At 36.3% G+C, this 14463-nt stretch overlaps 1 protein-coding gene across 2 annotated transcripts; it reads right to left on the bottom strand.

Annotated features, from left to right (window-relative positions):
- Positions 1 to 5771: 5771 nt before the first annotated feature.
- Positions 5772 to 14195, bottom strand: C1D (C1D nuclear receptor corepressor). Of its 2 annotated transcripts, XR_004842425.1 has the most exons (5): positions 14049 to 14195; positions 12575 to 12641; positions 12090 to 12145; positions 8800 to 9140; positions 5772 to 8448 (listed from the first exon to the last, which is right to left on the bottom strand). XR_004842425.1 is itself a non-coding variant. In XM_009642168.2 (4 exons), exons 1-4 carry the CDS (start codon positions 14193 to 14195, stop codon positions 8964 to 8966), a joined length of 447 nt encoding a protein of 148 aa, XP_009640463.1. In that variant the 3' UTR covers positions 5772 to 8963. The 2 variants fall into 2 exon arrangements, 1 of the variants encoding a protein (XP_009640463.1); XM_009642168.2 differs by having other exon boundaries at positions 5772 to 9140.
- Positions 14196 to 14463: the final 268 nt, after the last annotated feature.

The raw sequence follows: 14463 nt of genomic DNA, 5'->3' as shown, positions 1-14463 counted from the left end.
ATTCAAGTAATATAACCTACTAAAGTAAGGAAGTATCAGATATACTAAATAGGGAAAAATGGCAAACTTCTAAGCTCGTGGTTGTCTGGTTCATTTTCCAGATGCTTTTCAAAACCTAAGCATTGAGATGTGTTCTTCAGTTATGTCACAAATATTCAGGTATCTTAATGACATGGGGGTCACAGATGTGTTACACACAGTGCCAGCAAAGTCACTCCAGTTAACACTAGCTGAGAATGAGCTTTTGTTTTTTTTTTCCTGCTGTTGGTAGGACTTTGGCTCAGATGCTTGAATAGAGTAAATCATTACTAATCTTTGCCAGCTGAGGTAATGGCCACTGAGGTTCCTGAGGCCAGCAGGCTAACCAGGACAAGTTTTGTCTTAAATGACTTTGACCCTCAAATTCTTTTTGGACACAGATGAGCTTTCCACTGAACGCTTGGCTCAATTACATCTTGGCTTTTTGCTATGGGAATGGAAGTGCCATAGGGTCAAGAAACTCTCTGCAAGTCAGAAATCACTGTAGCTAATGTCAGAATCTGGCCTCTTTGCCTTCTGAAAACCTGTGCAAGCAAATCCAAGGGCAAAATCTAGCCCTTAATTTTTCTGATAGTACAACCTCACCTAGGTTGCAGAAGACAAAAAAAAAAAAAAAAAAAAAAAAAAAGAAAAAGTTTTTCCAAGCTTATTTTGTTCTTATTAAATTTTTTTAAGTGGGCCAAGTCTCAATCTGGGCAGTTTGCCCTGGTTTCAGGAAGGGAAAAAAAAAAGGCACTCTAAGGTACAGGTACCTTTAGAAATGGTAACCTATGCCCAGAAATGACTCATTTATCTACCAAAATTCTTCTGTGTAATTCTATATGTAAGGGATGAGATGGAATTCTTAATCTTTAATGATTTGAGTGTCTTCAAGAAAACAGGATACTTCATTCTACACAGCCTAAGAACACCTACTAAAAAGAATACATTAAATGGGCCATACTTCATTTTCCCAGCTCAAACCTGGAGCAGCTTCACAGCTTTTTTTTTTAAAAAAAAAAAAGAAGAAAGGAAAACCCACAACCACCCAGTATAACAACTGTAACCCTTCTTTTCATTATGTTTTGAGACACAAATTTAAGTTTCAGACTTCTAATACATTCAGCATACTTAAGAAGTGAAAAGAGGAACACTCTCACTGGACTTAGCTCTTAGGAAGGTAATACGTTGTGAATTAATTCCATTTTAGTTAAACTGGTGTGAAGCTGAACTCCATTGTGATCATCATGTAAATTAATCAGATACATATGAGAGCATCCTTTGTCTACATTAACTTCTTTAAAATCTGAAATCCAAATAAAGCTGCACCAAAACAATGCTGTTAAAAGTTGCAAAGTTGTACTAGATCTGCAAATATAGTATGTTACAGAGCCCTGTCAGCATCTGAGATAAATTGGACTTTAATGGCAGAGCCCATATTCCTCCCTAAGCTATTTGTGGCTTCAAAACTGTGCTGGAAGCTCAGTAATGCTGATGACCATGCATGGGAGAACTGGAGCACAAGCAAATTAAGGGCCAGTATCTACCATGCAGTTCTCTGAGGTTTCTCTAAAGCCCTCATCTGGATAGATTTTGCCTGGGATACCTTTCAACATCCTGATAAAGCATTTCAAATTTTTACCTCAATGAAGGAGAGTTACAACTTTTAAAAAAACATGGTCAGAAGTTTTAGCCAAGATTGCCAATGTGGCCTATACTTTACAAACCATGTTGTTAAACAACTGTAAGAGTAACTGCTCAGCTTTTCCAGGAAAGTAAAAAAAAATCAGCCATGGCAGAAACCAAACATGAAAAAGTCCAATACAAGTAGTTAGAAGCTGGCACAATTATAAACATCTGGGAACAGAACATTACTGTAAGGAGCTGAGGCACTGTGTGGAAGTATCAGTTGTAAGCCTGTTATATAATAAAAGGTAAACAAAGCTTAACAAACTGTCAAAGCATTGAGGGAGTGGACTTGAACTAACAGAGAAGTAAATTTCACTGGAAGTCAGTGACTTAGAATCTTAGAATCAGGCTTTTAGTGCTGTTTTTGTTCATAAAGCCAAATTCTCTGTTCTTTCGTGCTGCATTTTTGCTACTGTGGCCTTAATGAAATCAAGAGTTAAACTGACTTAAAACAATAAGAGCATTAAGCTTGCAATGTTATACACAGTCTCCAACAATAGCTTTTCACTAATCTGCACTTTGTATTCTGTTACACACGGAGAGAACAACTTACTGCCATTCAGGAGATATATAACATGCAGGTGGATGTGTAATGTGTACATACACAGACAGCCCCTCATGAGATTAACTGCCTTGAGGAAACGTGCTCTCCATGGAAACTTTGCAGGAGAAAACATGTTTTGTCTTCTATGTGAGTTGGGGAGTAGGTTTGTCAGCCCAGGGCAACAAATTAAAAAGATTGTTTATGCTATCTAACTTGACAGTGTTTGTTAACTACGCATTTCTCCTTCTCACCTTTCAATAATGGGGACAGTAACTTTGTGGCTTTAAACAATGACTAATTTATTCCAGTGAGGCCAAAAAATACCCAAGTGACAAAAAATAAAATTCTAGGAAACAAAGACTACAACATATTCATGAAAATGAACATTCATATCAAATGAGAGAATATCAAAGACTACTGCTTTTTCAGACAACTTTTTCAGTTGCATAACTCAGCAGCTGCTCATTTACTTTAACAGACTTTGCTGGTAAACAGCAGCTAAGAATTTGCCCCTGGAATTACTACTTTAAAAGAGTTTATTTACAAGCACAGCTGAGTTTTGTTTCTTTTCTGCCTATTCTGGATCATTGCTATGCAAGTTCTATCACCATAAATTTGAGGTGATCCTCAGCTTGAAAATTATTTTGTTGTTCCTGTACTCTTTGGATATCCCATCTAGGTACCTTTGATAGCAAGATTGTCTTGATGTAAAGCTGGAATAACATACTGCTGAATTAGCCCCATTTTCTATCACTTAATATAGGCTTTAAATTCTTCCATGGAATGTGTCCACACTAGACTAAGAAGAAACCTCTTGGCAATACTGAATTATCATACTGAATTGCTTCCATCCACTTGCTGGGGCTGCCAAATTGAAATGATGCATGTCAAGGCAACCGTATACTGAAAAGTAAGAGATAGCCTCTTAAATGTTCCATTTATAAAGCTTTTTATTCGCAGTCAAATTTACTATCCCCTCTGAAATATATCACTTTACAAAATTGATACCTTGCCATTTCAAGATTTCCACGCCATATTCACTCAGCTTAGTAGTAAAAACAAGCTTTTGCTCTTTTCCCTTTGGTACAGCTGATGAAAACTGAGCAGTTCAAGGTCTGCTTCTTAGATCACCAGCGCTAAGTATTCCATAGATCTGTAATCTTCTCCTACAGGGAATGCTGGAAGTCAGCAAAAAGGCAAACTGTTAGTTCTATCAGTAAAATATTGCAAGTGCATCATACTGGAAAGCAGAAATAGAAGGAGAAAAAACCCCAAACAAACTACCACTAATGCTAAGAGTGATCTGCAAAACAAAAGCATTCATGTGGACTTTCTGGAATTCTCTGCAAGGAATATCACTCAAAGTAAATTAGCAAAAAGAAAAACTAGTGTCACACTGCAGAACTTTAATGCATTTTTTCCTAATACAGATCACATACAATTCTAAAATGACAAATTGCATTATTTACTTTCTGTATTATTTCCCCTAAATTGCTGTAGCCTAACACTTTTTTAATCACTGGCAAGTAAACTTCTAAGAAACATATATAGTCTTTTTTAACTATTCTCCTTTTTTGGCATCTTTACATTTCAGTTTATGACAAAGGAATAACCTGCCCACATTTGGGATGCAACCAGTTTCAATTATTTTGGCCCTCTTAAGTTGGAAAGTGTCTTCGGCTCAAAGTTTGTCAGAGTTACTCTTTTGGAGAAGCAGAACATCTCCGCAAAGTCTAATGACCATTTCTCCAATTATAGTCTGATCTGCATGTCACTGTTCAGCTGGAGTTAACTTTTTTCCAACTCCTGATTTGCATCAAAAATAATCTGCTGTTATTTCCTTACACTTTAGCTCTCTAAAGCAGCTATAGATTATTAGCCAGCCATGTCTGATGGAAAAAAGAAATTACATTCCTATCATTTCTTTTTTTTTTTTTTTTACATATAACTTGGCACTTATCCCAGCTTGTAGCCATGTTAAGCAGAGGAAAGTTTTTTCTAGGTATAAAGTTTTTTTGCAGTTGCTTTCAGTGGAAGAGAATCTGCATTAATTGAGTCAAAAGTTCAGTGAGATCTTGCCAGAAGGAACCCTATGCCACAGAATGCCATTTACACCAATATACCTCCACCTGTGTTTCCAGTTACAGATTGGCATTGGCTGTTCATGACTCCCAGAAGCCTTCCTGTGGCCAATAGCTGATAGAAGCCTTAATCCAGGTAACCCAGGTCTCTTCTTCTGTGGCTGCAGAACCGGGTCTTCATCAATCCCTGGGCAATTTACTGGTCATTTACTATGGAAACTAGGATTTCCCTTTACACTTGTCATGGCCCCAGCCCCACAGTCAAAAAGTGAATTTCGTTCTACCATCTTAAATCCAAGAAAATTCTTAATTCCTAGAGAATTAAGTTTGCTTAGCTTTTATCATTCCAGATAACTATGTTTTGAGGAGATTTCCAAAGAAACTGCAACATTAATACTTTTTGACAAAGCTTCATGCTAGTATTGACGTTCAAGGCCAGGAAAAAATAGGATGACTCAACATCCATTCTTGAGGATGCAGTTCTGCAATAATAAAAATATTGAAGGAGTAGGAATGAGCACCAGTGATGTGTTGACTTCCCAACTCATAGCTAGCATTTATAAGTGTTGGTATTTAAGTTCTAGGAGGATTCCTCCTTTGTTTGCAGCCACAGTAAACTGTTGGAGAGAGAGGTTTTCTAGAAGTAGATCTGCAGAAACTTTACAAAGCTAGCAGACCTAGTTTCTCAGGTCAAAGATGCCCCTTTTTGTTATGGTAAAAATCTCTTTACATGTCTGGGACAGTTAATGACATGAGGTTTTCTCCCTGCAGTATTTTTTGGAGAAGCATAGGTGTATATGGAGGAAATCTTTCATTAGACTTTTAAAGATGCATCTAAGAAAAAGATAATTCACTGACTGAAAAAACACTGAGTAGTGAGCCAGAGATCTACTGCAAACTCCTGAGCCATTGATTTCATAACAGAGTAATTCACTTTTCCTGTCCAACTGCAGCAGTTCAATGAAGCCACACTAATTCAAGGACCAAAGTCCTTGAGGACCAAGTGGAAAGTCTCCCATTGACTTTAAAGTCAATGAGTCAAGGCAAGTCCCTACTATCCAATGACTTCCAAATTTTGCCCAGCACAGAGCTTCCCAGATGCCCCCAAGTGCTGTTTGCTATTTTAATGTAGCTATTTAACACTAACACTAGTGGGGCTTAAACTTTTGAGTTGTTTTTCAATTTCTCTTCTGAAGTTCTTTTTTGGTAAGGATGGAAAATTCCCCATGCAACCTCATATCAAATTCTAGTCATAGTTGTTAACTTCACATGCTCTTACCAACCTCATCACTTTCTTGGTGCAAAGACTAGAAAGCAGGAAAAGTTCCAAGAACAGGTAACACATTAAATGCATGTATCAAAACACAATCTTTAATAAAATAAATACTATTTTCACTTTTAACTTAAAAATCTGAACACAAACCACTCTAATTTTCACATCAATTAGCCTCTAGTCCAACTACATATATATTTCTATCATAACTTAGAGTTTTATATAATAGTGCCAGTGCATTAGTTAAAAACATTCTCAAACACAGCAATCTGTTAGTGTTTCTCTTAGCTGGTATGTCTAACTAATATTAATTAACCCATAATATAGCAAAATCAAGACAAAGCAGGGAGGCATCACACACACCTTAATGTGTAACTCTTCAAATTTCTTAAGTTCATTAATACTTTAATTCACTGGTACTAATAACTTTTGCTATGATAATAGCAACTCTTTGCATTACATTGGCATTAACCAATGCAGAATTGCACCATATTCAGCACATGCAGCAATGAGACTAGAAGTCTCCCAGATGTTTTCCTTCCCTGTCAGGCCCTGTAGAGTCATACTACAAACTATGGCTCATACAGATTCATGCACACAGCCACCACAATAAATGTTCTTTTTGCCAGCCTCCTATTTTGAGGCAGGAAAGTTATTTTTTATTCCAATATTCATGTAGCTTTTCCAGGGAGGAACTTTCATGAACAATGTTCAGTCATTTCATATTTGAGACCTCAATAAAGTTAAATACCTATCCTGAAGTCTAGATGTTCCAAGAACAGTTCAGTGATATAAAAAACATTTAGCATTCATTTCAAGCCTCTTTCTAATAGGGCTGTTATTCACTAACATGCATATGGTGATGCTTCTTAGTTTGTGGAGCATTTTTCTGGGTTGTTTTCTTTGTGTTGGAAAAGCAAAGCCACAAATCCAGGCTGTGAACAGCCATACTGAATGATAGAAGCCTTAAAAAAAGTTTACAAAGTTGCATTTGTTACATCTATCTATTTGAAGTACTCTACCACAAATGCCAAATACCTGTATATAATTAATTTTAACAGATGGACTTCTGCCTCTGTAAGTCTTAGCTAATAGCCTTGCATTATTCTTGTTTAAACATTTACCAATGAAACCTGTGTACTTTATTGGACATTGAATTATGATCCTTTTCAGAAATTATCCTTTTAAAACAAAAGCTGTAATTGAAGCTTAAGAGGAAAATCATGTAATGGAAATGTCCTTCAATCTCCTTTTAATTAACAGCACTGTGCGTAAATACAAGCTGAGCTACTCATTTCCTCAAGACAATGCCTGTCAAAGTGGAAGTCGTTATCTCCCAGAAAGTCTCTATTTGAAGTGCTTCTGGCTTGTGCCACTTCAGACCACTTCTAGCCTACTGTCTTCCCAGTTAGTTCACAGGACACCTGGCCTTTTTTCTTTTTTAAAATTGATGGTTTTGAGATTAACATTTTGAACCTCATGCTTCGCACATGCAGACATGTAGATCCACACAAAGTCCAGAAATCTGTTTACAGTAGTCTACAGACATCGTTTGCAGTATCACATTGAACAGAGTACAAGACAGGACACACAGACTTCCAAATAAACTGTCCAAACTTACTGAGCACACAAAGAGAACTGCTTTACACAAGTATTACTGTCTTCAGTCAAGAACACAGTTGGGGTCTTTTGCATTTTTAACCTTAATCACACGAAAAAGACTCCTGAGTCCAGCAGCTCTTTTATTTCGCATAACCATGGCATTAACCTGTAGAAATACAGCATTCTAATTTTAGCTTTCAGCTGGAAAACATTTATGGACCTTTGACATGTATACTCACATAAGCAGTCCTGTAGATTTGAGGCAGCAAAGTTAGGTACCTACATGAACATATATACAAGCAAGTTCTCTTGTTAGTTGTATTGAAGGAATTCTATCATAAACAAATATGTGTAAATTCATACCAGTCATTGAAAAAGCTTTTAGAGATATGCAACAATTATTTGAGTTTGTTAAACTTGTCAATGTATTGAAATTTCACTTCCAAATACATATTTTTAGATAGTCAATGACAAGAGAACCTTCATTTTAGCACTTAAGTCAATATAGTCCATATCTGGCATTGCAGGATGCAGTACAACTCTGTAAGGACAGTAACCATCCACTGTACATCATTCAGCTTGCAGCACTGGATCCATTTGTTCCTGTCATTTAGTCTTTCACACCAACAATATCTCCCAACCAGTTTTGTAGACTGCTGCCCAAACTGCATTTTGGTGAACTAAATTGTTTATTTTTCCTTTGTAAGTAGTTAGGTTACTGCTAATTGTTAAACAGCTTTGGGGCTGATAATTGAGTTTTGTTTTGCAGTGTATTGAAAAAAGAACTAGTGAGGTTCTTCTGAAGAAACTAACACACCACCTCTCCTAAATGACTAAGCTTCACATTTTTAATAAAACAAATAGTATTTTCAAAACAAAGCAGTAGTTTTTACTGCACCAGAGAATGCTTTCCCTCATGAAGATTTGAAAAATCACAATGGATGACCACACTCCTATGACCTCAGAGCACGCTTCTTTCTCTCACAGTGTCAGCAGTAAGGGATGAGCACTGCAGCCAAAATTCCAGTCAAGTTCCTGCATGTGCTGTTTCCTAATAGCTGTCCCCAGCCTGCTCCTTTATTTGGGCCCTACAAATTGCCCTTTGGGGATATCTGTTTTTTCCATTGACTAGACACAGTGGCTTAGAGTGGAATCCGGGCTGTTTGCTTGTGGCCCTTGAAGCTCAGTTTTCTCAGAGGCAACAGAAGTAAGGGAATATGGCATACATTCAAGTTCAGAAGCTGAAAAGGAAACAGTTTAACACAGTGAATAAACCTTGCAAAACTCTACAAATACAGCATTTCACACGATGATGTAATGAGAAAGTAAATGTGGCTCTTGCCTAAAGAACAGAGTGGATAGCATTGTTTGAGACTTTTTAATATTCAGGAGATTAAGTACATATAAAAAAGTATAAATCATAAATCGTTCAGCAGTAAAAAAAAAAAAAAAAGTAATTCTTAGGCATTATCAGCAAAACATCACTAGTACTATTACCAGCAAGCGTATGTCAGGTCATTATTATTTGAATAATGAAATGCTACTTCTCTCACATCAAATGGCACTTTCAGATACACATATAATGTAATTACCTCAGTGACAAGTGTTCTGGACAAAATACAATCCTCTAAAATTCTTAAGTATAACTTAATCAAGATGTTGCTATACAGCACCTCTGGAAGATGCATACACTATACAAAACAAATTTTGAAATAAGTTCTAGGTGTCTCTATTTTATATGAAGGGAAATAAAAATTTAGTCCATCTTCCTCTTTTTTCCTTTAGCGGGGGTTTTGGAGGTATGTTCATTTTCAGCGTTTGGTTCCCAGAGTGCATTTCTTACAAATCTAGAAGCAGCTCCTTTATCCAGTTTGGATGCTTTTTTCTTGTCTGCTATTTCTTTGACCTTGTTCATGTATGTTCTTATTCTCTCCTAGGGGGAAAAAAAAAAAAAAGGAAAAGCGTATTTCACACTGTTCTCCCAATGAGTAGAAGCTCTCCACACTATACATTTCTAGAACTGTAATACCTAGAAAAATAGCATCATTTAAATAGATATACCAGGCTCTTTGCAATCTTGAGGCTTCTCCTTTATCAGATTTTCCATCACAGGTACCTACCATACTAATATTTGCATGGCATCCACCCTCATAGGAACATGAAATCCTAAAGAGATGAAGACTGCATCTAATTTACAGTGAGACAAGAACTGTTCTTGCAAGCAAAGTTGGAAAACAAAATACTGAACTCAGTTTGGAGTTTGGCCTACATAAAGATGGCAAAATAATATTTAGATATTTGACATATTTATAGGACTACTGTCTACAAAAAAAAAAAAAAAAAGAGAAAAAAAATAATTCAGCATGTCCAAGCAAAGCCAAAAAGCATCTTACACAAAATAAAAAATGTTACAAGCATTACACATGCAACTACACAAAAGTCTTGTGGTTAAGATCCTGAAATGGTCAAGGGGGCTTATCAGTGAACCTAATTAAGGCAGCCTGATGAATTTCCATCTGTACCGGAGGCTCCATTTATGACGATAAATAACAAAAAGACTCTTTCCATTGCCATTCCATAAAGCATTCCATAAAGGGATACTTTCTTGCCATCTTAGCCTACCATAGTCATTTGGTGTCTAGAGCTTTTTTTGAACAAAGCATGGCTCGCATTCAGCCCCACCTAAGTATACCCTCCCAGCCTAATAATCTCATTTATGTGCCTACTCATCCTCATCTACTTCTACAATCAATAAAGAAAATTACTTTGAGAGGGCAACTAAACCCCTCTAAGATGAGAATCACACTCTGTTAAGTGACTGCTTCTCTTCACTGACTAGAGAGGACACTTACACTAATTCTGTAAAATACGTAAGTTTGGTTGATAGATTTCATGTCTATATTATTTAGCCTAATATGGCTTTCAACTCTAGGGCCTTTAGGCATTAATGTAATACAAACAACAAACAACAGTAACATATATGTAGTGCTCTACCAGATACCTGAATGATAAATGTGTATTAACAGAACATTTATGGATACTGCTAACTAACTAAATGTTGATATTATGTAACCCTCACATTTCTCACACAGCCACTGACAGCTTTTTGAATCTGGAACAAAAGTTACAAGACCTACACTACTGAACAGATTTTCAATTCTTCAGTGACCATTATAAGCAACTGATTTGTCAAAAAGTTGGCCACTAAATAGATTTTTAATGAGGAGAGCTTTACAGGGTCTGAAATCATGATAGACTGTAATATTTCTTTGGTGACAGAGATGGCTAATTAGAACAGATGGCAAGCCTACATGCATCAACATGGGAAAAAGGAGCTGACACATGTCAGCATGACAAAAGAAATGAACTCTGATAGCTTGAATGTGAGTTTTATTAATACAGTTTGAATCCCTGTGTGTTCCCTGTATGTACACAAGGAGAGCAATTCTAAAACCAAAACAATCATGACAAAGTCTTTTTTAATTCCCTTTCCACATGAATAAGAACATCGCAATGCTCTTGGAAGGAAGGAATGTACATTCGTTCACCTTGATACTTGTAAAAGGCAAAGAGAATTGGATAAGAATTCAGCCTATGATAATTCACTCATTCTTCAGAGTTAAAATGACTGGCAATTGTGAAGTGAAATACCAGCATAAAACATCTGCAGCAGAAGAGATAAAACCTATTTTTTTAGTATTGCTAAATTAACACAATACTCAGACACTATACAATATAGAAGGAACAAGTAACTGACTGAAAGCCCATGAAATATTAACTGGTCCATTTTTTAATATGATACAGTCTAGACTACTGGAAACCTCACAAAATTAAAAATAGAAGTATTCTTGTTATTCAGGCTAGCCTTCCACATTTTTCAGTCCTATCTTCCATTCTGCTGGTTATGTAAGGATTACGTTTAAGCTAAGTATTTTACAATTGCCCAGATTTAATATTTTCATTTATACAGGAATTAAAATGGGTAGCTGTAAGTTTTGATTTCTATTTTTTCTTCAGGCTAAATGATTTGATTTTTTAAGTCAGCAGAATTTTCAAGCTAGCCAGCCTTCTATACTGTAGTCATGCTTCTAAATGGAATATAAAGACAAACCTAAAAGATTTATTATAGGCTGTAAATATGTCACTAATGCAGAATTACTGGACAATACACATACAACTGGTGCCAAAAAAGCTTTTAGCTTTGTTGCTGAACTGGATTCTTTACTGCTGAGAAAATGAATTAATGGAGGACTTGGAAGGGGGAGGGGGGCTCTTTCCCGTCTTCACTAGTAAATCAACCACACTATAGTCATACAAAAGTAAGAAAAGCCAGCCTCAGAGATTAACATGATTCCAAGTATTTATAAGAAAAAAATGCCATACTGGAAGTTATAAATTATTATCAGACATGTAACATTTTTCCATTTAACAGATACAAGTGAAAAGCTGCTCTGTTCAGAATCCAATTCTCAAACAAAGGTGGATAAGAGAAAAGATAACATGATGCCATTCATCTTCTTGTTCTTTTCTAATTTCAGCAGACTCTACAACTTTGCTTTAAACAGTACTGTTTGGAACTAAAAATACAACCGTCTTAATTTAGAGAGCCCAGCAGGGCATATGAACAGTTACGTAACACCATGTAGCATATGCATGCTATTATGGCAACATACCAATTTTAAACGTAGATCTAAACATTTTTTTACTTCTATATGAGTTAACTGTCAATCATAGAATCATTTAGGTTGGAAAAGACCTTTAAGATCATCAAGTCCAACCGTTAACCTAACCCTGCCATCCCACCACTAAACCATGTCCTGCACCTCATCTACCCGTCCTGGGCAAGTTAGATATTGCAGTGCATGCAGTGTTAGAATCTTACCAGTTCTTGTTTCACTGGATGTTCCTTTGGATTGATTCCCTGAGTAGCCAAGTATACTACAAGAAAAAAATATGGGTTTTTTTGAAACTGAAGGCCGTCATGACTGAGGACCCAATCAATCAGTCACATAGGAAAACTGTAGTTTCCACATAAAACCATTAATGAGAATTGGAGTTAACTGTGTTATTAAGTATCTGACAAACTATTATCAATAAATATTGCAACTAAAATAAAAAATAAAAAAAAAAAAACAGAAAGAAACATCCTCATGCATGTACAAAGTCAGCTTTTGTAAATATCCATTTTAGATTCTCGTTGGAGTTTCAACATCATTTATCCTATGGACGGCAATAATTTGGGTCCTCAGGGTAATTACAAGTTTCTAATTATTTGGCTATGAAATGATTATTTAATGTTTGTGGCTGTCTAGAAGGTGTTCAATTGGCAATCATAAATACTACATTTTCCTCCTACCACATACTTACCCCAGAACATTGAATTTAACGTGTACACCGAAACCAAATCCATCTTTGCTTGCTCAAGAGGCTCTAACTAGAATGAAAAAAGACCATCACATTTGCACATTTTTAAGCAAGATGTGCACAGATTTTAGTAATACGTACATTTTATAGAAAATACACACTGAATGAGCACATTTTTGCATCACATGTTCACTGAGACCATGTCTATGCCTGTTTCCGTGCCATCACAGAACCATTCTCTCCTCTGCAAGTATTAATGTAATTTTCCCAGTCTGATGTTAAATGCCACAGTCCCATATGGCCAAAAGGACAAAAATCTCTTGACACGTAGCTCTTAGACTACTGTTCCCATAGTCAGAAATAAGTCCCTGTTTTTCCACAGAAACTTAATTCAAAATAATTGTTGGGATCAATGGAATAAAAAAAAAAGTCTTAAGATCGCTGAAGCTCAAATATGAACATGAATGAACATTAACACTACACATAGTACACTGTGTGTTCAATGCATACTGGAATACTTAGGACTGTAAAGCAAAGGAAGAATAAAGGTAACGAGGGTTTTTCTTCCTCAACTGTCAAAGTCAATTTATTATTTTAGTCCTATAGGATTTCCAGAAACTCACGATAACATCATTGTACAGCTCACTAGTTCTAACATGGATACTGTCAAAAGATCGGTGTTGTCAAGACTGTTTTCTTTATAATTTATTTGTGTTCAAAATCCTCAGAGGATAAAGAAGTTCCCTCATGTGCTGGCTTTTTCTTGCCCTAAAGAAAGAAATTACATGTTAAGCTTTAAATGTTAAAAGATAGAGAGGCTTGTATGAAGTCTTCAGGCAGTACCTTGCCCTGTCTTTATGCCCTGAAAAAACCCTCACATTTTACAGACTTGTGCTTATAATATAGCTGGAGGAGACAGCTCATTTTTTCAAGCACCAGGTTCTGCACGTCTAGACTTCTAGAATCAGATCAATTTTCACTGCTGTCAATTCATCTTTACATCCTTGTGGGTATACCAAGTTCCATTACGATCGTTGTGAAAAGGTCTCAGAAAAAAATGTGAATGACCCCTCTGTTAATCATAGAATAATCATAGAATCACTTTGGTTGGAAAAGACCTTTGAGATCATCGAGTCCAACCTTTAACCTAACCCTGCCATCCCTGTTACAAAAGAGCACTCAGCACGCACGTTAAGGAAGGTCAGGAATAAGCTCCAATGTCCTCTACCTAAATGAGTCACTGGTAGGATCACCACTTTTCAGCTTGGAAGAGCATATATTTCTTTGTTTAGTTTGTAAGACCGTCCGGAAATCTTAGAAATGTAAGAATTTCAAATATAAGGTATCAAGGGTACAAGTGTTGTATTTGTTATTTCTCTGTGCAGTGGCTAGCCTAACAGACCCTTTTATTTCAGTTTGGGTTCCCAGGTATTCTTGTATTAGTAACAGAAAGGTTGTCAAAAGGAAGATTATTTACCTTTTGGAGAAGCTCACTCCTGGAAACTGACATCATGGTCTTCAGCATCTCATCTACAGAACCAAGAGATTTTTCAAATGCTGCAAGATAATCATGAATTTCAGTGGGGTATTCTTCCATATTAATATCATCTTCTGACATTTCCATCTGGGAAGAGGAAATAAAACTAATAAACCTTTTCATTAAGTCCCTACAGAGTCAAAAGGCTGTATTTTACAATACAAAGCATTAGCATTCATTCATTAAACATTATAAGAAATGCCTACTTCTGAAGAGTTCTGCAGGTAATGTCAATACTGACAACAGGTTAAAGGTCCTATAATTTCAAGGGTCTCTCCTAACTGCTGTGCAAAATGGCATGAAGGAGCATTATGAATGACATGACTGTAGTACCTATTCTCCTAACAGTCCCAAA

This window comes from Egretta garzetta, unplaced genomic scaffold, assembly GCF_000687185.1.
Source record: "Egretta garzetta isolate BGI_Z169 unplaced genomic scaffold, ASM68718v1 scaffold457, whole genome shotgun sequence".
In the NCBI taxonomy this organism is placed as follows: Eukaryota; Metazoa; Chordata; class Aves; order Pelecaniformes; family Ardeidae; genus Egretta; species Egretta garzetta.
Note: the sequence above shows the minus strand (reverse complement) of the source record. Positions and strands in the feature narration are given on the sequence as shown.